A 23,990-nucleotide genomic window follows, 5' to 3' on the forward strand; every position below is an offset into this window, starting at 1 on the left:
TAGGAAAAGTGTAAATGTGTAGATTAGAAAGTTTCTTAAATCACTGGGTGAAAAAGTAGTTTAGAGAACAGGAGACAAGATGGAAGATTTAGGGGTGTTGTCTCTTGTCCTTCTTCTCTCTTCTCCATGTTCTTCTCCTGGGGGTTTTTGGGTGGTAGTAAATGATTGGGTAAAAAATGCCCCAGTGCAGCACACAGGTGTTGGGTCATTGGGTCACTAAGAAAAATAATTGAGTTGGCATCTGTTAATTGGGTAAATGGAGAGATAAAAGACCTGGAAGAGGATCTTTGTGAGCCATTTTACCCCTTTTCTATCACAGTGCACACAGCTCCTTGTACCTTGTAATGCTGATAAGAAAAAAATAAACAACTGAGACCGAAGGAGAGAAAATAACCTCCTTCTGGTCCATCTGCAGTTCAAAGGGAAAAGAACCAAAATCCAAAAGTCCCTAAGGAGACGAGCAGGGATGACCCCTCAGGGTGGGTGGTCCTGCTGCTGCTGCCCTTAAAGGTTCATCAGAAGGTGCTGGAGATGGTGGAGAACCATCAGCCACACCCAAGCTCCTCCTCCCCTCCATCCCTCCCTCATCTCCCCCAAACCAGGAGCCAACCCCTCCCTTTTCCCCCGGATTGTCCCGTCCTTGTTGCCACAGGAGACCAAACGGGACTGAAAATGAAAAATTTGGAACAACTTTATTTCAAGAACATCACCAGGGTGGGTGGAGGGGAGGACAATGAGCAGGACAGAGCCGCCCTGGACACCGGGGTGGCTTTGGCACAGCCACGGCTCCAACAGGGAATGGTTGTGATGTCCCGAACCCAGAACAGGATCTGCTCAATCCATTTTGTCCCTCAGGAACTCCAGGAACTCCTGAAGGTTCTTGAAGAACCTCAGCAGGATGTTTTTTGGGAATGAAATTGTTATAAACGTGTCCGATTCTGGCACTGGTTCTGGTTCCTCTTCATCTTCTGGTTCTGGTATCGGTTCTGGTTCCGGTATGGGGACCGGGATCGGCACCGGTTCTAGTTCCACTTCAGTTTCTATTTCCAGGTGTGGTTCAGGTTCCAGTTCGTGCAGCTCTTCCACAAAGGTGTGGATCGTTGGCTTTGGCTTTGGAGGTGGAGCCGCCGTAATTGGAGGAACCAATCCGATCTGGACCTGGATCCAGGTGTGGAAGTGCTGGGTGGACGTGAACACCCCGGGCCGTTTGTCACCGGAGCAGCCTCGGCCCCAGCTGGCCAGTCCCACCAGCCAGAAGAAGTCACCAACGTTGTCCTTGCAGACCAGGGGGCCCCCGATGTCCCCCTGCACCAGGAGAGAGGGGTCAGGGGCTGCTCCAGGCTCACAGCCACACCTCGGGGTTCTGGGGACACTGGGTGGGCTGGGGGGGACAGGGGGACACGGGGACAGGGGGACACGGGGACACGGGGACAAGGACCCAGGGATGGGGAGTGGCAGCCCTGGGACACGGGACAGGGATCCATGGATGGGAAAGGGATGGGAGAGCAGGGGGTAAAGGACAGTGGGGGAAAGTGGGGGGCTCGGGGGTCCCTGGAGGGGTTCCAGGGGGTCCTATTTGGGATCAGGGGCTGGGTCTGAGGGGTTCCAGGGGGTCCCTGAGCTGAGGTCAGGGGTCCCTGGGCTGGCTCTGAGGGGTCTCAGGGGGTCCCTGGGCTGCCTCTGAGGGGTTCCAGGGGGTCTCTGGGCTGGCTCTGAGGGGTTTCATGGGGCCCTAGTTAGGGTCAGGGGTCCCTGGGCTGGCTCTGAGGGGTTCCTGGGGGTCCTGGTGGAGGTCAGGGGTCCCTCAGCTGGCTCTGAGGGGTCGTGGTTGGGGTCAGGGATCCCTGGGCTGGCTCGGAGGGGTCTCAGGAGGTCCCTGGGATGGCTCTGAGGGGTTCCAGGGGTCCCTGGGCTGGACTTGAGGGGATCCAGGGGTCCCTGGGATGGATCTGAGGGGTTCCAGGGGGTCCCTGGGCTGGACTTGAGGGGTTCCAGGGGTCCCAGGGGTCCCTGTCCCCACGCCCGCACCTGGCAGGTGTCGATGCCGCCCCGCGGGTACCCCGCGCACAGGTCCTGGGGGTGCACGGCCCCCCCGTACCAGCGGCTGCTGTTGCACAGCTGGACGTCGATGAGCCGCACCTTGGCCTCCTGCAGCACCACGCCCGTGGTCGGAGCTGCGGGCACAGAGGGCACAGAGGGCTTTGAGCACCGGCCCATCCCTGGGCAGAGCCCCCCGGCCCGAGCCGTGCCCCGGTCCCGCCGTGTCCCCACCCGGAGCTCCGGGGCACGGCCCAGACCCCGCTCCAGCAGCTTTGGCCTCTGCCCTGGCCCATCCCCGCAGTGTCCCCATGTACCCAGATCCTCCTGAGCCCCCGGCGGGCACTGACCGCGGCCCGGGCTGGCTCTCCAGCCCGCGATGAAGCAGGTTCTGAGCTCGGCCACTGCCAGGGAGCTGTCGGGCACGCAGCCCAGCTGGATGTAGTCGCTGCACTCCACGGGCTGGTCCAGCTGCAGCAGGGCGATGTTGTTGCACTCCGAGTCGGCGTCGTAGTTCTGGTGCATCAGGACCCTCAGGATGCGGCGCAGCTTGTACTCAGGGCCCGGCTTGGCCAGATCTGTGGCCCCGATGGCCACTTCCCACCTGGAGGTGTCCCTGAGGAGGAGATGGAGAAAGGATTGATGGAGCAGAGCCGCGGGATGTGGCAACGCAATTCCCTTCCTGTGCTGGGGGGACATCCCTGAACCTCGAGTGGGGACATCCCTGACACTGCTGTGGGGACATCCCTGACCTTACTGTGGAGACATCCCTCAGCTTCCTGTGGGGACATCCCTGTCCTTCCTATGGGGACATCCCTGTCCCTGTTTTGGGGACAACCCTCACCCTGCTGTGGGGACATCCCTGTCCCTCCTGTGGGGACATCGCTGTCCTTACTGTGGGGACATCCCTGTTACTGCTGTGGGGACATCCCTCACCCTCCTGTGGGGACATCTCCGACCCTTCTGTGAGGATTCCTGACCTTCCTGTGGGGACACCCCTGTCCCAGTTTTGGGGACATCCCTGTCCCTGCTCCTCCTTACTCAGCCTCGATGAAGCAGCGGGCGACCGTGAGCACCCACTGGGGGTGGATGAGGGCCCCGGAGCACATGTGCCACGTGCCGTTCTCCAGGTTGGCCTGGATGCTGACGATGCCGGGCCAGGTCCCCGAGGGGACACCGGGGCCGTCCACGAGGAGGGAAAGGCCGTCGGAAGAGCCCAAAGTCGTGTCCTCATCCTCTGAATCGCAGTCGGGAACCACGGAGCTGTGGTCGAAGGCCATGGGCCGGAGCCCGCAGGTCCCTCTGGAAGCACAAAGCCATCGGTGCCCTGCTCGGGGACAGCGGGGACAGCGGGGACAGGGACCCCCGAGGGGCTCATCCCTGCCAGGACAGCCCCGAGTGTCCCCAAGCCCCCGGGGCCACCGACCTGCAGGTGTCCCACGTGCCCCCCACGGGCCCGGCCAGGGCCAGCAGGACGAGCAGGGCCAGCAGAGCCATCGGTGCCAGCGCAGGTGGCAGAGACAGAGCGGAGCTGTCACCTCTGGTGGCCCTGGCAATGCCACCAGCCCGGGCTGATGTCACAGAGGGGCCGGTTCCATGCACGGGGCACGGTGGCCTCGGGTGGGGGAGAGGGGCAACACCGAACTGTGGAACTTTGGAATGCTCTGCGTTGGAAGGGATCTGAAGAATCCCGCTGGAGCAGAGGGAAAATCCCAAATCCAGGGATCCCAACTGGGTCCCTGAGGGTTGGGATGGGGGGGTCCCGGCAGCTCAGAGACAGGAGCTGGTGACAGCGGGGACAGCCCTGGGTGGCACCTCCAGCACCTGCCCAGCCCCGCGGGATCCCCGGCTGCTGCCATTCCCGTCCCTCCCGACGGCTTTTCCCGGGAACGGCACAGCCGAGGCTCTGCTGGAGGAATCCTGGCCTGGAGAAGTTTCTCCCTCTCTCCACCTGCCCGGCCCATCCTCCCCTCCCCGGCTCCCCCTCGTCCCCCCCAAACCATCCCAACCCAGCTCGTTTATCCCAGATTGTCCCATCCCTGTTTTCCCCAGGACAAGGAACTGGACAAGGTGGAGAATTTCTATTTCAATACAAACTCTATTTCAATCCAAACTGCATTCACCGTCGGGGTGGGCGCAGGGGTCAGCGTGGGCAGAGCCCAGCAGCCCTGGGCACCGGGGCTGACCTTGGCCCCAGGTCAGGTCCTGGGGTCCTGATCTTGGCCCCTGGGACAGCTGGAGATCCTCTGCAGCCAGAACGGGATCTGCTCTTCCTCCTGCTCAACGCATTTTTTCCCTTAGGAACAGCAAGAACTTCTGCAGATTCCTGAAGAACCTCAGCAGGATTTCTTTTGGGAATGAAATGGTGATGAAGGCGTCCGATTCTGCTTTTGGTGGCTCCTCAGTAACGCTCAGGGTCAGGACCGGGGTCGGGGTCACAAACAGGTTCAGAGTCGGGGTCGGGGCTGCCTCTGTCGCTGTCGGGGATATCTCTGCTGGGACCAATCCCATCTGGACCTGGATCCATCCACGGAAGTGCTGGGTGGACGTGAACACCCCGGGCCGTTTGTCACCGGAGCAGCCTCGGCCCCAGCTGGCCAGTCCCACCAGCCAGAAGAAGTCACCAACGTTGTCCTTGCAGACCAGGGGGCCCCCGATGTCCCCCTGCACCAGGAGAGAGGGGTCAGGGGCTGCTCCAGGCTCACAGCCACACCTCAGGGTTCTGGGGACACTGGGTGGGCTGGGGGGGACAGGGGGACACGGGGACAAGGACCCAGGGATGGGGAGTGGCAGCCCTGGGACACGGGACAGGGATCCATGGATGGGAAAGGGATGGGAGAGCAGGGGGTGAAGGACAGTGGGGGAAAGTGGGGGGCTCAGGGGTCCCTGGGCTGGACTTGAGGGGTTCCAGAAGGTCCCTGGGCTGGCTCTGAGGGGTCTCTGGGGGTCCCTGGGATGGATGTGGGGGGTTCCAGGGGGTCTTGTTTGGGATCAGGGGTCCCTGGGATGGATGTGAGGGGTTCCAGGGATCGTGGCTGGGGTCAGGGGTCCCTGGGCTGGCTCTGAGGGGTTCCAGAGGGTCCTGTTTGGGGTCAGGGGTCCCTGGAATGGATGTGAGGAGTTTCAGGGGTCCCTGGGCTGGGTCTGAGAGGTTCCTGGGGGTCCTGGTGGAGGTCAGGGGTCCCTGGGATGGATGTGAGGGGTTCAGGGGGTCCCTGGGCTATCTCTGAGGGGTTCCAGGAGGTCCCTGGGCTGGCTCTGAGGGGTCGTGGTTGGGGTCAGGGATCCCTGGGCTATCTCTGAGGGGTCCCAGGGGGTCCCTGGAATGGCTCTGAGGGGTTCCAGGGGTCCCTGGGCTGGACTCGAGGGGATCCAGGGGTCCCTGGGATGGATCTGAGGGGTTTCAGGGGTCGTGGTTGGGGTCAGGGGGTCCCTGGGCTGGCTCTGAGGGGTTCCAGGGTGTCCCTGGGTTGGGTCTGAGGGGTTCAGGGATCCCTGGGCTGTCCCTGAGGGGTTCCAGGGGTCCCTGGGCTGGCTCTGAGGGGTCCCAGGGGTTCATGGGCTGGACTTGAGGGGTTCAGGGGATCCCTGGGCTGGCTCTGCGGGGTCCCAGGGGGTCCCTGGGGTGTGTCTGAGGGGTTCCAGGGGATCCAGGGGTCCCTGGGATGGATCTGAGGGGTTCAGGGGGTCCCTGGGCTGGCTCTGATGGGTTCAGGGGTCCCAGGGGGTCCCAGGGGGTCCCTGTCCCCACGCCCGCACCTGGCAGGTGTCGATGCCGCCCCGCGGGTACCCCGCGCACAGGTCCTGGGGGTGCACGGCCCCCCCGTACCAGCGGCTGCTGTTGCACAGCTGGACGTCGATGAGCCGCACCTTGGCCTCCTGCAGCACCAGGCGCGGCCCGGGAGCTGCGGGCACAGAGGGCACAGAGGGCTCTGAGCACCGCAAGCTCGGGGGGCCCCGCGGGGCCCGGCCCAGCCCCGGGGCTCCGGGCCGAGCCCCCCGCAGCCCCGGGCCCTGTCCCGGCGGGCACTGACCGCTGTCCGGGCTGGCTCTCCAGCCCGCGATGAAGCAGGTTCTGAGCTCGGCCACTGCCAGGGAGCTGTCGGGCACGCAGCCCAGCTGGATGTAGTCGCTGCACTCCACGGGCTGGTCCAGCTCCAGCAGGGCGATGTTGTTCCTGGCCGTGGTGGCCACGTAGCTCTGGTGCACCAGGATCCGCAGGACGCGGCGCAGCTCGGCCTCGCGGCCCGGCTGAGCCAGGTCCGTGGCCCCGATCACGGCTTCGTAAATGGAGGGGTCCCTGAGGAGGAGATGGAGACGGAGGTGGCGGGGAGCAGAGCCGCGGGATGCGGGAGCCCGGCAGCTCCCCGAGCTGTGGGGACATCCCTGAACCTCCTGTAGGGACATCCCTGACACTGCTGTGGGGACATCCCTGAACCTCCTGTGGGGACATCCCTGTCACTGCTGTGGGGACATCCCTGTCTCTGCTGTGGGGACATCCCTGTCTCATTTTTGGGGACATTCCTGACCCTGCTGTGGAGTCATTCCTGACCCTCCTGTGGGGACATCCCTGTTCCTGCTGTAGGGACATCCCTGACACTGCTGTGGGGACATCCCTGACACTGCTGTGGGGACATCCCTCACACTCCTGTGGGGACACCCCATCCCTGCTCTGGAGACATCACTGACCCTCCTGTGGGGACATCCCTGTCCCTGCTGTGGGGACACCCCTATCACATTTTTGGGGACATCCCTGACCCTGCTCATCCTTACCCAGACCTGAAGAAGCACTGGGCCACCGTGAGCACCCACTGGGGGTGGATGAGGACCCCGGAGCACATGTGCCACGTGCCGTTCTCCAGCGTGGCCTGAACGCTGACGATGCCGGGCCAGGCCCCCGAGGGGACACCGGCGCCATCCAGGACGAGGGAGGCGACATTGGAAGAGCCCAAGGTGGCGTAGTCATCCTCTGAGGGGTCGCAGTCGGGAACCACGGAGCTGTGGTCGAAGGCCATGGGCCGGAGCCCGCAGGTCCCTCTGGAAGCACAAAGCCATCGGTGCCCTGCTCGGGGACAGCGGGGACAGCGGGGACAGGGACCCCCGAGGGGCTCATCCCTGCCAGGACAGCCCCGAGTGTCCCCGAGCCCCTGGGGACACCGACCTGCAGGTGTCCCACGTGCCCCCCACGGGCCCGGCCAGGGCCAGCAGGACGAGCAGGGCCAGCAGAGCCATCGGTGCCAGCGCAGGTGGCAGAGACAGAGCGGAGCTGTCACCTCTGGTGGCCCTGGCGGTGCCACCAGCCCGGGCTGATGTCACAGAGGGGCAGCTCGGAGGGTGGAACCTTGGAGCGGTGGCGCTGCCAGGGGGACCTTGGTGACAGCGGTGTCACCTCCGGCGCTGGGCCTGTGCTGGTGGCGCCCCAAAATGAAACACAGAGAGAGCTGCGGCCTTAAATAATTCATCATTAGGGCTCATCGTGGCTTCGTTAATGATTAAATTATTTATTATTATTAAATTAATTATTAATTTATAATAATTAATGATATTTGTTGTTATATGATTGGTAGTGGGGTGTATATTAGCAATCATAGATGCTCATATATGTTAATATATCTTAAATATATGTTAAAATATTTTACATTTATATGTAAATATTTAATTAACATTTATTATATTGCTTCATATAATACTAATAGATATACATAATATATAATTACATATAATTAATAAATATATAAATATATAAATATATACAAATATATAAATATATTAATAAATATATAAATATAATTTATATCATATTATATTAATATATATAATATATTCGTAATTAATAATCATTATTAAATATTATTAGTAATATTTATGAAAAATAACATTATAAAAATATATTGTTTATATTTTATATATAATAATAATATAGTATTAATATGGTATGATATTATATTCCTATTTATATTATTTTTCTATTTATTAATATATCCCATCATGTTAATATCAATTTTAGATATTATGTAAATAATAATAAATATATATTAATATAACAATTAATATTATATTAATGTAACATTAATATTATAATTATTATACCATAATTATACATTATATTAATATCATTTGTTGATATTACATATTATATTAATTAATATATGTAATTGTTCTATTATTAAATAGATATAATGATATTATATAATATAATATACAATATAATGATATTAATATAATATGAATATGATATATTTTAGTATAATATAATATAATACAAATAGTTTATAATATAGAATATAATGTAATTTTCTATACCCTTTATACAACATTAATTAATTTTTATATATTATTATATATGTAATATATCTCATATTACATATATGTAATGTATATGTAATATATATTACACCACTTTTAATAATAATAAATATATTTTACTAAAACATAAACTTACCACAGATTAAAATAATAATAAATATTTTTTACTGAAGCATAAACTTAGAACAGATTAAAATAATAATAATTATGTTTTAATAAATTTACACCAGATTAGAAGGTATATTTTGCTGGAATATAATAATAAAAAGGAGAACACAACAATAAAAAAAAAGCTTTTCCTGAATTTGCTGTTCTGGGCTGGACGGGGCACATCTGGATGGGCACAGGAAACATCTGGATGGGGCAGGGCCCCGCCGGGCTTGGCAGGGGCGCAGCTGGCAGGGGCAGCCCTGAGTCACAGCTGGCAGGGGCAGCCCTGAGTCACAGCTGGCAGGGGCAGCCCTGAGTCAGCCCTGAGTCACAGCTGGACGCGGCCCAGCGGGGCAGGGGCACATCTGGAGTGGGGCACATCTGGAGCGGGCACACCTGGGGCGGGCACATCTGGGGCGGGCACACCTGGGGCGGGCACATCTGGGGCGGGCACATCTGGAGCGGGCACATCTGGAGCGGGCACACCTGGGGCGGGCACATCTGGGGCGGGCACATCTGGGGCGGGCACACCTGGGGCGGGCACATCTGGGGCGGGCACACCTGGAGCGGGCACATCTGGAGCGGGCACATCTGGAGTGGGGCACACCTGGAGCGGGCACACCTGGAGCGGGCACATCTGGGGCGGGCACATCTGGAGCGGGCACATCTGTCGGGGCGGGGCGGGGCGGGGCGGGGCGGGGCGGGGGCGGGGCCGGGCGGTGGCGCCGGGGCGGGGCCGGGGCTGAGCGCGGCACGGGCGGGCGGCGGCGGGAGCCACGGTGAGGGGCGGGCCGGGAGGGCATTGTCCCCGGGAGGGACCGGGGGTGTCCCCGGGGGTGTCCCCTGTACCCGCGGTGGGGCCGGGGGTGTCCCCGGGGGTGCTCCCTGTCCCTGGGGAGGGACCGGGTGTGTCCCCGGGGGTGTCCCCTGTCCCCGGAGTGGGGCCGGGGGTGTCCCCGGGGTGGGGCTGGGGGCGTCCCCTGTCCCCGGGGGTGTCCCCGGGGTGGGGCTGGGGGTGTTCCCTGTCCCCAGGGTGGGACGGGGGGTGTCCCCGGGGGTGCTCCCTGCCCCCGGGGTGGGACCGGGGATGTCCCCGGGGGTGTCCCCTGCCCCCGGGATGCGTCTGGGGGTGTCCCCTGTCCTCCGGGTGGGGCTGGGGGTGTCCCCTGTCCCCGGGGTGTCCACGGGAGTGTCCCCTGTCCCCACGGGGGGGGGCGGGGCTCCGATCATGCCGGGGGCCGGGGGCTGCTGCCCACCGCGCTGCCCTACACCCAGCCCCGCCCCCCTTCCCTATCACTGCCCAGCCCCCCACCCCATAACCCCCCCTGCCCTATCACTGCCCAGCCCCCCACCCCAGTGTTTGGGGTACCCGCAGGTTTTTGGGATGCCTGCAGAGTTTTGGGGTGCCAGCAGGGTTTTGGGGTGCCAGGAGGGTTTAGGGGTGCCAGCAGGGTTTTGGGATCCCCGCAGTGTTTGGGGAACCCGCAGGTTTTTGGGATGCCTGCAGAGTTTCGGGTGCCAGCAGGGTTTTGGGGTGCCCGCAGGTTTTTGGGGTGCCCGCTGCCGTGCAGGATCCCGGCAGGATGCCGCTGCTCCCCGTCGTGGCGCTCTGGGCTCTGTGCCCCTTCCTCAGCCGGGCAGGTACCCCCCATCAGCGGGGTGAGGGGGTCCTGCAGAGCCCCCCCGGCCCCGGGGACCCCCTTCCCAACCCCCCCTTTTTCCCTTGCTCGGAGACCGCGGTGGCGACCCCGAGGCGAGGGCGGGGGAGCCGTTCCCGGCAGGGCGGTGACTCACGGGGCGGCTGCTTGGCACCGGCGAGCCCTCGGTGCCACCAGGGCTCCGCTGCCACCACCCGCTGTGTCCCCAGGGATGTCCCCAAACGCGAATGGCCCCCTCTACCCCTCTGTATCCCATCCCTGGGGGTCACCCCGCTGTGTCCCCAGGGATGTCCCCAAACGCGAGTGACCCCTCTACCCCTCTGTATCCCATCCCCGGGGGTGATCCCCGGTGTCCCCACGGATGTCCCCAACCAAACCCTCTACCCCTCTGTATCCCATCCCCGGGGGTCACCCCGCCGTGTCCCCTCCCAGACCATCCTCCTGTCCCCGTCACGGTGACAGCGGCCATCGGCGAGGACGCCTGCCTGCCCTGCGGCAGCCAGCCCTGGGGTGCCCTGCGCGGGGTCACCCTCAGCTGCACCCACCAGGCCGGCGACAACCGCGATGTCCCCGTGCTCAGCCACCGCCTGGGCTGGCAGCCGCCCCCCGAGCCGGGCTGGCAGCCCCCCGAGCAGCCCGACAGCCGCTTTAGGGGCAGGGTCTCCTTCTGCGCGGCGGGGACGGGGGAGGCCGGCGTGTCCCTGCTGCTGAGGAACCTCAGCGATCCCGATTTTGGGAATTATTCCTGCTACGCCTCCCGCGCCGAGGCCCCGCAGCTCCTCCTCTGCTCCCTGGTGCTGCAGCCCGCAGGGGAGGGTGAGTGGGGCGGGGGTGACGCTGTCGTTTTTGGGGTCCCCCTTATTCCCTGATGTGTCCAGCCCTGTCCCTGTCTGGGTGGAGCCAGAATTTGGGGTGTCCCCAATTCCCTGCTGGGTCCAGTCCTGTCCCCACCTGGGTGGAGCCAGAATTTGGGGTGTCCCCATCTGGGTGGAGACAGAATTTTGGGGGTGTCCCCAGTTCCCTGCTGTGTCCAGTCCTGTCCTCATCTGGGTGGTGCCAGAATTTGGGGTGTCCCCACCTGGGTGGTGCCAGAATTTGGGGTGTCCCCAGTTCCCTGCCGTGCCTGTCACTTCCTCTGTCCCCTGGTCCATCCCTGTCCTCATATGGGTGGTGTCAGAATTTTGGGGGTCCCCCCAATTCCCTGATGCATCTGTCACCTCCTCCGGTCCTGTCCCCATCTGGGTGGTGCCAGAATTTGGGGTGTCTCCAATTCCCTGCCCTGCCTGTCTGTCTGTCCCTGCCCTTCCTGTCCCTCTGTCCCTGCCGTGTCTCTCCGTCTGTCCCTGCCGTGTCTGTCCCTTGTCCCTGCCTGTCTCTCTGTCCCTGCCCTGTCTGTCCCTCTGTCCCTGCCGTGTCTGTCCGTCTGTCCCTGCCTGTCCCTCTGTCCCTGCCATGTCTGTTCCTCTGTCCCTGCCCTGCCTGTCCATCTGTCCCTGCCGTGTCTGCCCCTCTGTCCCTGCCTGTCTGTCTATCCCTGCCATGTCTGTCCGGCTGTCCCTGCCGTGTCCGTCTGTCCCTGCCATGTCTGTCCGTCTGTCCCTGCCGTGACTGTCCCTCTGTCCCTGCCCTGTCTGTCCATCTGTCCCTGCCGTGTCTGTCCCTTGTCCCTGCCTGTCCCCCTGTCCCTGTCGTGTCTGTCCGTCTGTCCCTGCCGTGTCTGTCCGTCCGTCCCCCTGTCCCCGCGGCGGTTCGGGGCTCTCCGTGGCGGTGCTGGCGGTGTCCCCACGTGTCGCTGTCCCCGCAGGGGTGCGGGGGGCGGTGGCTCCGGACATGCTGACGGTGATTTGTGTCCTCACGGCCGCTTTCACCGCCGTGGCCATCGGGGTGCTGGTGTGTGCCCGCTGCCAGGGGCACTGCTGGGGGCGCGCAGGTGCGCGGGGGGCAAAAAAAGGAGGGGGCGGGGGGCACAAAAGTGGGTGCGGGGTCTCCAAAGTGGGTGCGGGGGCTTCCAAAGGGGGTGCAGGGGGCTCCAAAGGGGGTGCGGGGGGCTCCAAAGGGGGTGTGGGGGGCGCACAGGTGCGTGGGGGGCACCAAAGGGGGTGCCGGGGGCACAAAAGGGGGGGGCTGGGGGCACCAAAAGGGGGTGCGGGGGGCTCCAAAGTGGGTGTGGGGGGGCTCCAAAGGGGATGCTGGGGGCGCGCAGGTGCGCGGGGGGCAAAAAAAGGGGGGCGGGGGGCACAAAAGTGGGTGTGGGGGGCTCCAAAGGGGGTGCGGGGGGCTCCAAAGTGGGTGCGGGGGGCTCCAAAGGGGGTGTTGGGGGCTCTAAAGTGGGTGCAGGGGACACCAAAGGGGGTGCGGGGGGCTCCAAAGGGGGTGTTGGGGGCTCCAAAGTGGGTGTTGAGGGCACCAAAGTGGGTGTTTGGGGCACAAAAGGGGGTGATGGGGGGCGCAGGGGGTGTTGTAGGATGGGGAGTCTCCAGCTGGAGACCCCCTGGCCCACTGGGAATGGGATTCTGTGTGGGGAGGGGATTTCCAGCTCCCTTTGTGCTGTGGGATGGGATGGGATGGGATGGGATCCATGGGATGGGATGGGATGGGATGGGATGGGATCCATGGGATGGGATGGGATGGGATGGGATGGGATCCATGGGATGGGATCCATGGGATGGGATCCATGGGATGGGATGGGATGGGATGGGATGGGATGGGATGGGATGGGATCCATGGGATGGGATCCATGGGATGGGATCCATGGGATGGGATGGGATGGGATGGGATGGGATGGGATGGGATGGGATGGGATGGGATGGGATCCATGGGATGGGATCCATGGGATGGGATGGGATCCATGGGATGGGATCCATGGGATGGGATCCATGGGATGGGATGGGATGGGATGGGATGGGATCCATGGGATGGGATCCATGGGATGGGATGGGATCCATGGGATGGGATCCATGGGATGGGATCCATGGGATGGGATGGGATGGGATGGGATGGGATGGGATGGGATGGGATGGGATGGGATGGGATGGGATGGGATGGGATGGGATGGGGTGGGATGGGATGGGATGGGATGGGATGGGATGGGATGGGGTGGGAAAGAGGCTGAGGGTGGAATGGGATGGGATAGGGTGGGATGAGGAGAGGGAATGGGATGGGGATGAAGGTGAGAACAGAATGGGATGGAGATGAGGGTGGGGATGAAGGCAGGGCAGGGACGAGGCCAAGGACGAGGATGGGGACAGGGATGGGGACAGGAGCAGCTCTGTGGGGCCAGGGCTGTCCCATGGCCCCACTCACTGTCCCCCCAGCCCCAGAGCCCGGAGCCGTGGCCGGAGGGGAACAAGGAGAGGTGGCCTTGGGTGACGTGAAGAGCCTCAACACCTGAGGCCACCCCAGCTGGGTGACACGTGTGACACGGGCGTGTGACACAGCCCCAAACCGCGGGGACAGGGCTGGGGCCGTGCTCTGGGGCAGGGGTGCAGGGATGGGGGCGCAGGAGGGTTTCGTGGGGGGTTCCCAATGGTTTGGGGTCCCCAGGGAGGGGCAGGGGACAGCTCAGGGTGTCCCCACCCTCCAGGGGACACCCAAACCCCGGGGTCCCGTGGCTGGGGGGGGGGACAAACCCTGAGACCCCAAATAAAGAGCATTGCTCCAGAGCGGGGGTGACCCCTCCTTCCCACCCGCGAGGGGTCGGGGGGCTTGGGGGGGTGGGGGGTGGGGTACGGGGGGTTCCCCGTTTAGGGATGGGCTGTGAGGGTCACGGGGGTCCCCAATTAGGGGTGGGATGTGGGGGTCCCAAATTAGGGGTGAGCTATGGGGGTCCTGGGTGTCCCCGATCAGGGGTGGGATGTGGGGGTCCCCACTTAGGGGTGAGCTCTGGGGGTCCCCGATTAGGGGTGGGATGTGGGGGTCCCCGATCAGGGGTGGGATGTGGGGGTCCCCGGTTAGGGGTGAACTGTGGGGGTCCCCGATTAGAGGTGGGATGTGGGGGTCCCGGGTTTTCCCCATTATGGGTGGGATGTGGGGGTCCCGGGGGTCCCCGATTAAGGGTGGGATGTGGGGGTCCCTGATTACGGGTGAGCTGTGGGGTCCCAGGGTGTCCCAAATTAGGGGTGGGATGTGGGGGTCCCGGGGGTCCCCGATTAGGGGTGAGCTCTGGGGGTCCCAGGGTGTCCCCGATCAGGGTGGGATGTGGGGGTCCCGGGTTTTTCCCCGTTAGGGGTGGGATGTGGGGGTCCCGGGTTTTTCCCCATTAGGGGTGGGATGTGGGGGTCCCCGATCAGGGTGGGATGTGGGGGTCCCGGGTTTTTCCCCATTAGGGGTGGGATGTGGGGGTCCCCGATCAGGGTGGGATGTCGGGGTCCCGGGTTTTTCCCCATTAGGGGTGGGATGTGGGGGTCCCCGATTACGAGTGAGCTGTGGGGGTCCCAGGGTGTCCCCGATCAGGGGTGGGATGTGGGGGTCCCCGATTAGGGGTGGGATGTGGGGGTCCCGGGTTTTTCCCCATTAGGGGTGGGATGTGGGGGTCCCGGGTTTTTCCCCATTAGGGGTGGGATGTGGGGGTCCCGGGTTTTTCCCCATTAGGGGTGGGATGTGGGGGTCCCGGGTTTTTCCCCATTAGGGGTGGGATGTGGGGGTCCCGAGTTGTTCCCCATTAGGGGTGGGATGTGGGGGTCCCGGGGGTCCCCAAGCGCGCTCTTTCCCTCACGGCCGCTGGGCGGCGCTATCGGCAGAGGGGGAGCACAGGCCCCGCCCACTGACACGCCCACAATACCATATATGGTCATGTCACCGCCCCATCCCTTCCATGGCCACGCCCTTTATCCCGCCCGTGTTCCGGAGGTGCCGAGTGGGAAATTTGGGATATTTGGGATCTCGCAGAATCCCGGGGGCTCTGCGGGGCTCCTCTGGTGCTCGCCCTCCTCCCATGGCGACCACTGCGGCTCCGGGGGCCATCAGAGCCTCCCTTCTCCTTCCCTGTGTCCTCCTCTTCATCCCTGTCCCAGCACATCCCATGGATCCCATGGATCCCATGGATCCCATCCCATCCCATGGATCCCATGGATCCTATCCCATCCCATGGATCCCATCCCATCCCATGGATCCCATCCCATGGATCCCATGGATCCCATCCCATCCCATGGATCCCATGGATCCCACCCTATCCCATCCCATGGATCCCATGGATCCCACCCTTGTCCCACACCCAGCTCTGGGGTTTGGGGTACACCAGGATGGAGCCCCGGGCTCGATGTCCCTTTCTTGGGGCGTTGCCAAGCCCTGGGCAGGGGACACCAGGGCAGGGGTCACCATGGGGTGTGGGACATGGCCACCACAGGTGTGTCACATGGCCACCATGGGGTGTGTGACATGGCCACTGTGGGGTGTGTGACACGGCCACCATGGGGTGTGGGACAGGGCCACCACAGGTGTGTCACATGGCCACCATGGGGTGTGTGACATGGCCACCATGGGGTGTGTGACACAGCCACCATGGGGTGTGTGACATGGCCACCATGGGGTGTGTGACATGGCCACTGTGGGGTGTGTGACACAGCCACCATAGGGTGTGTGACATGGCCACCATGGGGTGTGGGACAGGGCCACCGTGGGGTGTGTGACACGGCCACCATGGGGTGTGGGACAGGGCCACCATAGGTGTGTCACATGGCCACCATGGGGTGTGTGACATGGCCACTGTGGGGTGTGTGACACAGCCACCATGGGGTGTGTGACATGGCCACCATGGGGTGTGGGACATGGCCACCGTGGGGTGTGTGACACGGCCACCATGGGGTGTGGGACAGGGCCACCATAGGTGTGTCACATGGCCACCATGGGGTGTGTGACATGGCCACTGTGGGGTGTGTGACACAGCCACCATGGGGTGTGTGACATGGCCACCATGGGGTGTGGGACATGGCCACCATGGGGTGTGTAACATGGCCACCATGAGGTGTGGGACACAGCCACCGTGAGCTGGGGACAGTGGGGTGGTGGCATGACCACTGTGGGGTCACTTGGGGCCACCTCACCCATGGGGACACGTCCGTGGGGACACGTGCCACGGAGAAGGGATCTGATGGGCGGACACACAAACCTGGTGGGGTTTTTTTGGGAATCACAACAGATCCGTGGACATCTCCGTGGCACCCATGGGCGCCATCCTCTTTATTGCAGGGACAGAAACTCTTCTGAGAGGTTCAAACCCCACCAAGACCTGGTGGTCAAGACCCCATCAGCATTTTGGGGGTTCACGGGGGCTCCTCCACAGCAGCACCCCAATGTTCTGGAGGTGGGACTGTCTCCTCCCTGACCCTAAAAGCACAAAGGGGATTTTTGGTTTTGGTTCCTCTGTGTGAAGCTCTCGTCTTCCTCCGGAAAGGGCCGTGCCAGCATCTGCTCCCAGGGAATTTCCAGCCAGGAGTAGAAGAGAAACAATTAAAAAAAATGGAATAAAAATAAATTAAATTATAACTGTGAGTCGGTGCTCTCTCCAAGCAAAGGGTGGTGGCACAAGGTGACAGCTCTTTTCTATGCCCAAGAGTGAGTTTTTCTCACGAAAACTGAGAATGTGAGGCAAAAAAATAGGGCAAAATTCATCCTAAAAATGGGATTTGAGGGTTGGATCCTGTTGGGGAAGGAACCTGTTGCTTCCTCGTGTCCCAGGATTGACCAAAGCGCCCCAGTTTTGGGAATGGATGTGGTTTGGGCTCCCACCTCCCTGTGCAGAGGTCACCGAGGTGTCAGCACTGGAGGGTTTGGGGCTGATTTCAGCAAATTTGGGTCAGAGACTCAGCCATGTCCTTTTAGGAGAACCCCGAATGACCTCAGCTGGCCACGATTCAGGGATGAGAATTCCCCCGTGTCCCTTGGAGGACTGTCACCCGGGGCACAAATCACTGACAAATTATAGGCATAATTATAAAATTCAACAATCCCGCCAAGCTGCGGGGTTCTCTGGGGCACGGACCGCACGGTTCGGGCACTTTCGGGAAGGGATTCTGGAAGTTTCCAGGCGGGATCTGAGCCCGACCCCGGCTCCGCGCGGGACAGGAAAGGGGTGCGCTGGCCCTTTAAGGCACGGACAGGTGCGGCTGTGCCACACCGCTCGGGGGGCGGGATCGGCGGGGACTGAGTGACAGGGCGGTTAACCAATAGGAAGGCAGAACGAGGAGTATGCAGCCAATGAGAGGGCGGGGAGGGGAGGGGGCGTGGCCGAGCGGAGCGGGGCTCGCTGAGGGGCGAAGCGGGGTCCGGTCAGGTTCGGCTGCGTTCGGCCCCGTTCGGCTCCGCTCGGCTCCGCTCGGCCCCGCTCGGCCATGGCGAGGCGGACGGCGGCCTCCGCCGGGCCCCTCATGGACGATTTCTCCTTCGTGAGCCCGGTGGTCAAGTACGTGCTCTTCTTCTTCAACCTGCTCTTCTGGGTGAGTGCGGGGGCACCGGGACACCCCATTCCCCGAGGATGTCCGCCTCCTGGGGCTGTCCCCATCGCTGCACCCCATTGGGACACCGCCATCCCCAGGGACCCCCCCAGCCCTGAGATCCCACCGGGACCACCCTGGGGCTCTCTCCATCCCCAGGGATCCCCCATCCCCAGGGACCCCCCCCCAGCACTGAGATCCCACCGGGACCACCCTGGGGCTCTCTCCATCCCTGTTGGGATCCCTCATGCCCAGGGACCCCCCATCCCCAGGGACCCCCCCAGCCCTTGAGGCTCTCTCCATCCCCGATCCCTGTGGGGATCCTCCATCCCCAGGGATCCTCCATCCCCAGGGACCCCCCAGCCCTGGGATCCCACCGGGACCACCTTGGGGCTCTCTCCATCCCTGTTGGGATCCCTCATCCCCAGGGATCCCACATCCCTTGGGGCTCTCTCCATCCCTGTTGGGATCCCCCATCCCCAGGAACCCCCCAACCCTTGGGGCTCTCTCCACCCCTGATCCTTGTGGGGATTCTCCATCCCCAGGGATCCCACATCCCTTGGGGCTTTCTCCATCCCTATTGGGATCCCCCATCCCCAGGGACCCCCCGGCCCTTGGGGTCCTCTCCATCCCCAATCCCTGTGGGGATCCCCCAGCCCCAGGGACCCCCCATTCCCAGGGACCCCCCAGCCCTGGGATCCCACCAGGACCACCTTGGGGTTCTCTCCATCCCTGATCCCTGTGGGGATCCCCCATCCCCAGGGACCCCCCATCCCCAGGGACCCCCCAGCCCTGAGATCCCACCAGGACCACCTTGGGGCTCTCTTCATCCCTGATCCCTGTGGGGATCCCCCATCCCCAGGGACCCCCAGCCCTTGGGGCTCTTTCCATCCTTGTTGGGATCTCCCATTCGCAGGGATCCCACCTCCCTTGGGGATCTCTCCATCCCCGATCCCTGTTGGGATCCCCCAGCCCCAGGGATCCCCCATCCCCAGGGACCCCCAGCCCTGGGATCCCACCAGGACCACCTTGGGGCTCTCTCCATCCCCGATCCCTGTTGGGATCCTCCTGGGCCTCTCTCCACCCCTGGACCTATTTGGGACCCCACATTCCCGGGATCCCCTGACCCACCTCCATCCCCAGGATCCCACCAGGAACCCCTTGACTTTAGAGCTGTCCCCACCCCTGATCCCTACTGGAATCCACTCTCCTCGTGATCCCTGGAGCCCCCCAAGCCCAGTAACCCCTCATTCCTGAGGGATTCCTGCTCCCTGGGAATGTCCCCATCCCTGGACTCCACTGGGATCCCCCGTTCCAGAATCTCCAGGAGTTTCCCCGTTCCCCGAGAATTTTTGGGGTCCTTTGGTCCTGTCTGACCCCACACAGGTGACAAACCTCCCAGAGAGGGGGACAGAAGCTCTTCTTGTCCCCAGCCCACTCCAGAGATATCTCCTGCAGAAAAACCACAGTTTTCCATATTTGGGGGCTTTTTTGATTTTTTTTTTAATATTTTGAGGGATTTTTTATGTTTTTGAAAAGTTTTATGTTTTGAGTATTTTTTTTTATGCTTCAAGGACTTTTTAAAAATGCTTTGAAGATTTTTGCACCGCTTGGGAGATTTGAGGATTTTTTTTATGTTTTGGGGATTTTAAAATGCTTTTGGGTTTTTTGGGGTTTTTTTTTGCAAGTTTTGGGGTTGGTTTTTTTTTGCGGGTTATTTCCGTGTTTGCAATCCTATTTTTGAGGAAGTTTCTCACTTCCCATAAACCACGAGCCTGTGTCCAGCCACTTCCAGAGGAGCAGGGCTGGCTGGCGGGAGGTGGGGACAGAGGTGACCTCCCGGGAGGTGGGGACAGAGGTGACATCCCAGGGGGTGGGATCAGAGGTGACCACCCAGAAGGTGGGGACAGAAGTGACATCCCAGGGGGTGGGGACAGAGGTGACCTCCCAGAAGGTGGGGGCAGAGGTGACCACCCAGGGGGTGGGGACAGATGTGACTTTCCAGAAGGTGGGGACAGAGGTGACCTCCCAGAAGGTGGGGACAGATGTGACCTCCCAGGGGGTGGGGACAGAGGTGACTTTCCAGGAGGTGGGGACAGAGGTGACCACCCAGGGGGTGGGATCAGAGGTGACTACCCAGGGGGTGGGATCAGAGGTGACCTCCCAGAAGGTGGGGACAGAGGTGACCACCCAGGGGGTGGGGACAAATGTGACCTCCCAGAAGGTGGGGACACAGTGGACACCGTGTGACGAGGGGAAACTGAGGCAGCCCCTGCCGTTCTGCTGCCCGGTTTCCATCCCCGGCTCTGAGGTGGGCACACGGGTGTGGCACGGGGCTGGTGACAGCTGCGGGGTCACCTCTGTCCCTCTGCAGATGATCTCCATGGTGATGGTGGCCGTGGGGGTCTACGCCCGGCTGCTGAAGCACGCAGGTGAGCTCGGGGGTGGTTCCCAGCCGGTTCTGGTGCTCTGGGGGTTGTCATGGGGGGTCCTGGGGGTGCTGGCAGTGCCGGTGACAGCTCTGGTGACAGAGGCAGCCATGGCGTGCCTGGCGGTGGACCCTGCCATCCTCCTCATCATGGTGGGCGTCCTCACCTTCCTCATCACCTTCTGCGGCTGCGTCGGCTCCTTGCGGGAGAACATCTGCCTGCTGCAGATGGTGAGTCCTGCCGGGGCTGGGGGGACCTGGTGGCATCTCGGTGTCCCCTCCCGTGGTCCCCTCACCGTCACATTCCTTCTCCTGCAGTTCTCCGTCTGCCTGACCGTCATCTTCCTCCTGCAGCTGGCGGCCGGCGTGCTGGGCTTTGTCTTCTCCGATAAGGTACCGAACCCAGAGGGTGGGATGGGGAACCCAAACCTGGTGGGGGTGATGGGTGACCCCACTCGTGTCACCCACTGGGTGACAGCCTTGCTGGTGTCCCCCAGGCACGTGGGAAGGTCAGCGAGATCATCAACGGGGCCATCGTGCATTACCGGGATGACCTGGACCTGCAGAACCTCATCGATTTTGGGCAGAAGGAGGTGACCGGGGTGGGGGTCTGCAGGGTTGGGGTGTCCCTCCAATGGATCAGGACATGTCCCCACTTTTTCAATCTGTGGGGTGGCACAGCTTGGGGACGTTGGATGGCTCTGGCAAGAGGATTTGATGTCTGTGGTGATGTCCTGCGCGGGCAGGGCGAGGCTGGGGAGAGCTGGGGACACCAACAGCCCTGAGCGTGCTGTCCCCCTGCCACGGGCTGCTGTCCCCTCGGCGCCGAGCCCCATGTCCTGCCCGCAGTTCAGCTGCTGTGGGGGTGTCTCCTACAAGGACTGGTCCCAGAACGTTTATTTCAACTGCACGGCCACCAACCCCAGCCGTGAGCGCTGCTCCGTGCCCTTCTCCTGCTGCCTGCACGACACCGAGCAGGTCAGTCCTGGGGGTGGCCTCGAGGGACACTGCCCTGTGCCCGTCCTGCTGTGCCCTGGGGCTGGAGCCCTGCCCAAGGGGAGGGAACACGCTGGTGGCAACAGATGGACCCCATCCCACTTTTGGGGTTTGGGTTCTCCTGTCCTACCTTCTGGCTTTGAGTTTTCCATCCCAACATCTGGGTTTGGGTTCCCCATCCCACACTCGGGGTTTGGGTTCCCCATCCCACCTTTGGGATTTGGGTTCCTCCATCCCACACTGCGTTTGGTTTCTCCATCCCAACATCTGGATTTGGGTTCCTCCATCCCACACTCGGGGTTTGGTTTCCCCATCCCACTTTGGGATTTGGGTTCCTCCATCCCACTTTGGGGTTTGGGTTCCTCCATCCCACACTCGGGATTTGGGTTCCCCATCCCACCTTTGGGATTTGGGTTCCCCATTGCACACTCTGGGTTTGAGTTCCTCATCCCACCTTTGGAATTTGGGTTCCCCATCCCACCTTTGGAATTTGGGTTCCCCATTGCACACTCTGGTTTTGGGTTCCCCATCCCACTTTGGGGTTTGGGTTCCCCATCCCACTTTGGAATTTGGGTTCCCCATCCCACCTTTGGAATTTGGGTTCCCCATTGCACACTTCAGGTTTGGGTTCCCACACTCTGGGTTTGGTTTCCCCATCCCACTCTGGGGTTTGAGTTCCTCCATCCCACACTCTGGGTTTGGGTTCCCACACTCCACGTTTGGTTTCCCCATCCCAACATCTGGATTTGGGTTCCTCCATCCCACACTCTGGGTTTGGGTTCCCCATTGCACACTCTGGGTTTGGGTTCCCACACTCTGGGTTTGGGTTCCCCATCCCAACATCTGGGTTTGAGTTCCCCATCCCACTTTGGGGTTTGGGTTCCCCATTGCACACTCTGGGTTTGGGTTCCCCATCCCAAAATCTGGGTTTGGGTTCCCCCATGCCACACTCTGGGATTGGGTTCCCCATCCCAACCTTGGGCTTTGGGGACATTTCCTGGGTGGAAATGCTGTGGTGAGCTGGGGGAGAATTCTCCCTCTCGAGCTGGGATTGGCTCTTTGGGGACAGGTGGCTCTGGAGGGCTGGCCTGGGGACACCGAGGAAGGGGACACCCCACCAAGGCAAGGCCAGAGCTCCTGGTCACCACACGGCCGCCCCCCAAGAACCGGGACCCCAGTGTGTCCTGTCCCCTCTCCCAGGCCGTCATCAACACCATGTGTGGCCACGGGATGCAGGCCAGGGGCTACCTGGAGGCCAGTGCCTTCATCCACACCAACGGCTGCATCGACAAACTGGTCAACTGGACCCACAGCAACCTCTTCCTGCTGGGGGGCATCACCCTGGGGCTGGCCCTGCCCCAGGTACGGGGCTGGGGCACTGTGGGGGACAAGGCTCCGTCCCAAAGCGCTGCTTGTGGGGTTTTTGGGGGGCTGCCTTAATGGCATTAATCCTAAATGGATTGCCAGATGGGGGAGTTGGGATGGGATTTGGGGTGGGGCAGTGATGCAGATGTCAGGCATGGGGGGAATGGGGTGACACCGCCTGGTGTTGCTCAGCACCTCCCTCTCCCCTTCTCCTTCTTCCCTCTCTCTTTCTGTCCCCCATTCCTCTTCCCTTTCCCCCTTCCTCTCCCATTTCCTTCCTGGTTCCCCTTCCTCTTTCTCTTCCTTTCTCCTCCCCTCTTCTCCCTGCCCTGTATCTCATTTCCCCTTTCCCTCTCCTCATCCCCTCCCTCTCCCCATCTCCTCCCTCTCCCCATCCCCTCTCCTATCTCCCTTCCTCTCCCCATCTCCTCCCTCTCCCCATCCCTTCCTTCTCCCCATCCCTTCCCTCCTATCTATCCCCCTTTCCTCTTCCCATCCCCTCCCTCTCCCCATCCCTCCCTCTCCTTATCTATCCCCCTTTCCTCTCCCCATCCCCTTCCTCTCCCCATTCCCTCTCTCTCCCCATCCCCTCCCTCTCCCCATCCCTCCCTTTCCCCATCCCCTTCCTCTCCCCATCCTTTCCCTCTCCTTATCTATCCCCCTTTCCTCTCCCCATCCCCTTCCCTCTCCCCACCCCTCCCTCTCCCCTGCAGCTGGTGGGCATCGTGCTGGCGCAGCTCCTCATCAACCAGATCCGTGACCAGATCAAGCTGCAGCTCTACAACCAGCAGCACCGGGCAGACCCCTGGTACTGAGCCCCGGCCTCTCCGGGGGCATTCCCGACCCCGGATCCGCGGGAAGAGCCCGGGGGGCTCGGCTGGAGAGGAGGGATGGCGGATCCGCGCTGGCTGCGGAGAGGGAGGCTCCGTGCCTTTGGCAGCCGGCGCTGGGCTCGGCCTGGAGGTGCCGCGCTGAGGCAGCGCCGGGGAATCGCTGTCTGTCCGTCCGTCCGTGCGTCCTGCTGCCGCACAAAGCTTCGCACTGGGATGTGCTTCCCCTCCCCGCCTGTGCTGGAGAAGGACATTTGTCTGTCTGTCTGTCCATCCGTGCGTTCTGCTGCTGCACAAAGCTTCGCACTGGGATGTGCTTCCCCTCCCCGCCTGTGCTGGAGAAGGACGTTTGTCGGTCTGTCTGTCTGTCTGTGCACTGAGCTGCCTTGGCCCAGGCTGGGCTGTGGGACTGGGGACAATCCCCGTGGCTGGGTGTTTGGGGACAATCCCCACAGCCAGGTGTTTGGGGACAATCCCCATGGCTGGGTGTCTGGGGACAATCCCCATAGCTGGGTGTTTGGGGACAATCCCCATAGCTGGGTGTTTGGGGACAATCCCCATAGCTGGGTGTCTGGGGACATCCCCACAGCCAGGTGTTTGGGGACAATCCCCAGGGCCCGGTATTAGGGGACAATCCCCATGGCCGGGTGTTTGGGGACAATCCCCACAGCCAGGTGTCTGGGGACAATCCCCACAGCCAGGTGTCTGGGGACAATCCCCACAGCCAGGTGTCTGGGGACATCCCCACAGCCAGGTGTCTGGGGACATTCCCCATTGCTGGGTGTCTGGG

The 23,990-nt window shown here is 61.3% G+C and overlaps 4 protein-coding genes across 5 annotated transcripts; 2 read left to right on the forward strand and 2 right to left on the reverse strand.

Annotated features, from left to right (window-relative positions):
* Positions 1-834: 834 nt before the first annotated feature.
* On the reverse strand, positions 835-3,534 carry LOC131591556 (acrosin-like). The gene is made up of 6 exons (XM_058862370.1): positions 3,464-3,534; positions 3,079-3,339; positions 2,388-2,653; positions 2,029-2,174; positions 1,087-1,305; positions 835-957 (listed from the first exon to the last, which is right to left on the reverse strand). Exons 1-6 carry the CDS (start codon positions 3,532-3,534, stop codon positions 835-837), a joined length of 1,086 nt encoding a protein of 361 aa, XP_058718353.1.
* A 783-nt stretch (positions 3,535-4,317) lies between these two features.
* On the reverse strand, positions 4,318-6,965 carry LOC131591557 (acrosin-like; the record flags this gene model as incomplete). Its single annotated transcript, XM_058862371.1, has 4 exons — positions 4,318-4,701; positions 5,797-5,942; positions 6,072-6,337; positions 6,811-6,965. Coding segments are annotated over 4 exons (951 nt in total), but the record flags the coding sequence as incomplete, so codon positions are not given.
* A 3,111-nt stretch (positions 6,966-10,076) lies between these two features.
* Positions 10,077-13,578, forward strand: LOC131591559 (uncharacterized). The gene is made up of 4 exons (XM_058862372.1): positions 10,077-10,134; positions 10,584-10,967; positions 11,956-12,081; positions 13,466-13,578. Exons 1-4 carry the CDS (start codon positions 10,077-10,079, stop codon positions 13,540-13,542), a joined length of 645 nt encoding a protein of 214 aa, XP_058718355.1. The 3' UTR covers positions 13,543-13,578.
* A 3,805-nt stretch (positions 13,579-17,383) lies between these two features.
* LOC131591439 (tetraspanin-33-like) lies at positions 17,384-23,723 on the forward strand. Of its 2 annotated transcripts, none has more exons than XM_058862152.1 (8): positions 17,384-17,584; positions 19,956-20,013; positions 20,113-20,240; positions 20,328-20,402; positions 20,507-20,602; positions 20,859-20,987; positions 22,206-22,367; positions 23,084-23,719. In XM_058862152.1, exons 1-8 carry the CDS (start codon positions 17,480-17,482, stop codon positions 23,183-23,185), a joined length of 855 nt encoding a protein of 284 aa, XP_058718135.1. In that variant the 5' UTR covers positions 17,384-17,479; the 3' UTR covers positions 23,186-23,719. The 2 variants fall into 2 exon arrangements, with proteins under 2 accessions (XP_058718135.1, XP_058718136.1); XM_058862153.1 differs by having other exon boundaries at positions 17,407-17,550; positions 23,084-23,723.
* The last annotated feature ends 267 nt before the right edge of the window (positions 23,724-23,990 follow it).

Source organism: Poecile atricapillus, chromosome W (assembly GCF_030490865.1).
Source record: "Poecile atricapillus isolate bPoeAtr1 chromosome W, bPoeAtr1.hap1, whole genome shotgun sequence".
NCBI classification, from domain to species: Eukaryota; Metazoa; Chordata; class Aves; order Passeriformes; family Paridae; genus Poecile; species Poecile atricapillus.

Bases quoted from the DNA above. Each gene is read 5' to 3' on its own strand.
- LOC131591556 (XM_058862370.1), bottom strand. From the start codon at position 3,534: ATGGCTCTGCTGGCCCTGCTCGTCCTGCTGGCCCTGGCCGGGCCCGTG. The intron at 2,654-3,078 runs GTAAGGAGGAGC...TCTCCTCCTCAG, and splicing joins CGCTGCTTCATCGAGGCTGA to GGACACCTCCAGGTGGGAAG. The intron at 2,175-2,387 runs GTCAGTGCCCGC...CTGTGCCCGCAG, and splicing joins GAGAGCCAGCCCGGGCCGCG to CTCCGACCACGGGCGTGGTG.
- LOC131591439 (XM_058862152.1), top strand. From the start codon at position 17,480: ATGGCGAGGCGGACGGCGGCCTCCGCCGGGCCCCTCATGGACGATTTC. The intron at 20,603-20,858 runs GTGACCGGGGTG...TCCTGCCCGCAG, and splicing joins TCGATTTTGGGCAGAAGGAG to TTCAGCTGCTGTGGGGGTGT. The intron at 22,368-23,083 runs GTACGGGGCTGG...TCTCCCCTGCAG, and splicing joins TGGGGCTGGCCCTGCCCCAG to CTGGTGGGCATCGTGCTGGC.
- LOC131591559 (XM_058862372.1), top strand. From the start codon at position 10,077: ATGCCGCTGCTCCCCGTCGTGGCGCTCTGGGCTCTGTGCCCCTTCCTC. The intron at 10,135-10,583 runs GTACCCCCCATC...GTCCCCTCCCAG, and splicing joins CCCCTTCCTCAGCCGGGCAG to ACCATCCTCCTGTCCCCGTC. The intron at 10,968-11,955 runs GTGAGTGGGGCG...CTGTCCCCGCAG, and splicing joins GCTGCAGCCCGCAGGGGAGG to GGGTGCGGGGGGCGGTGGCT.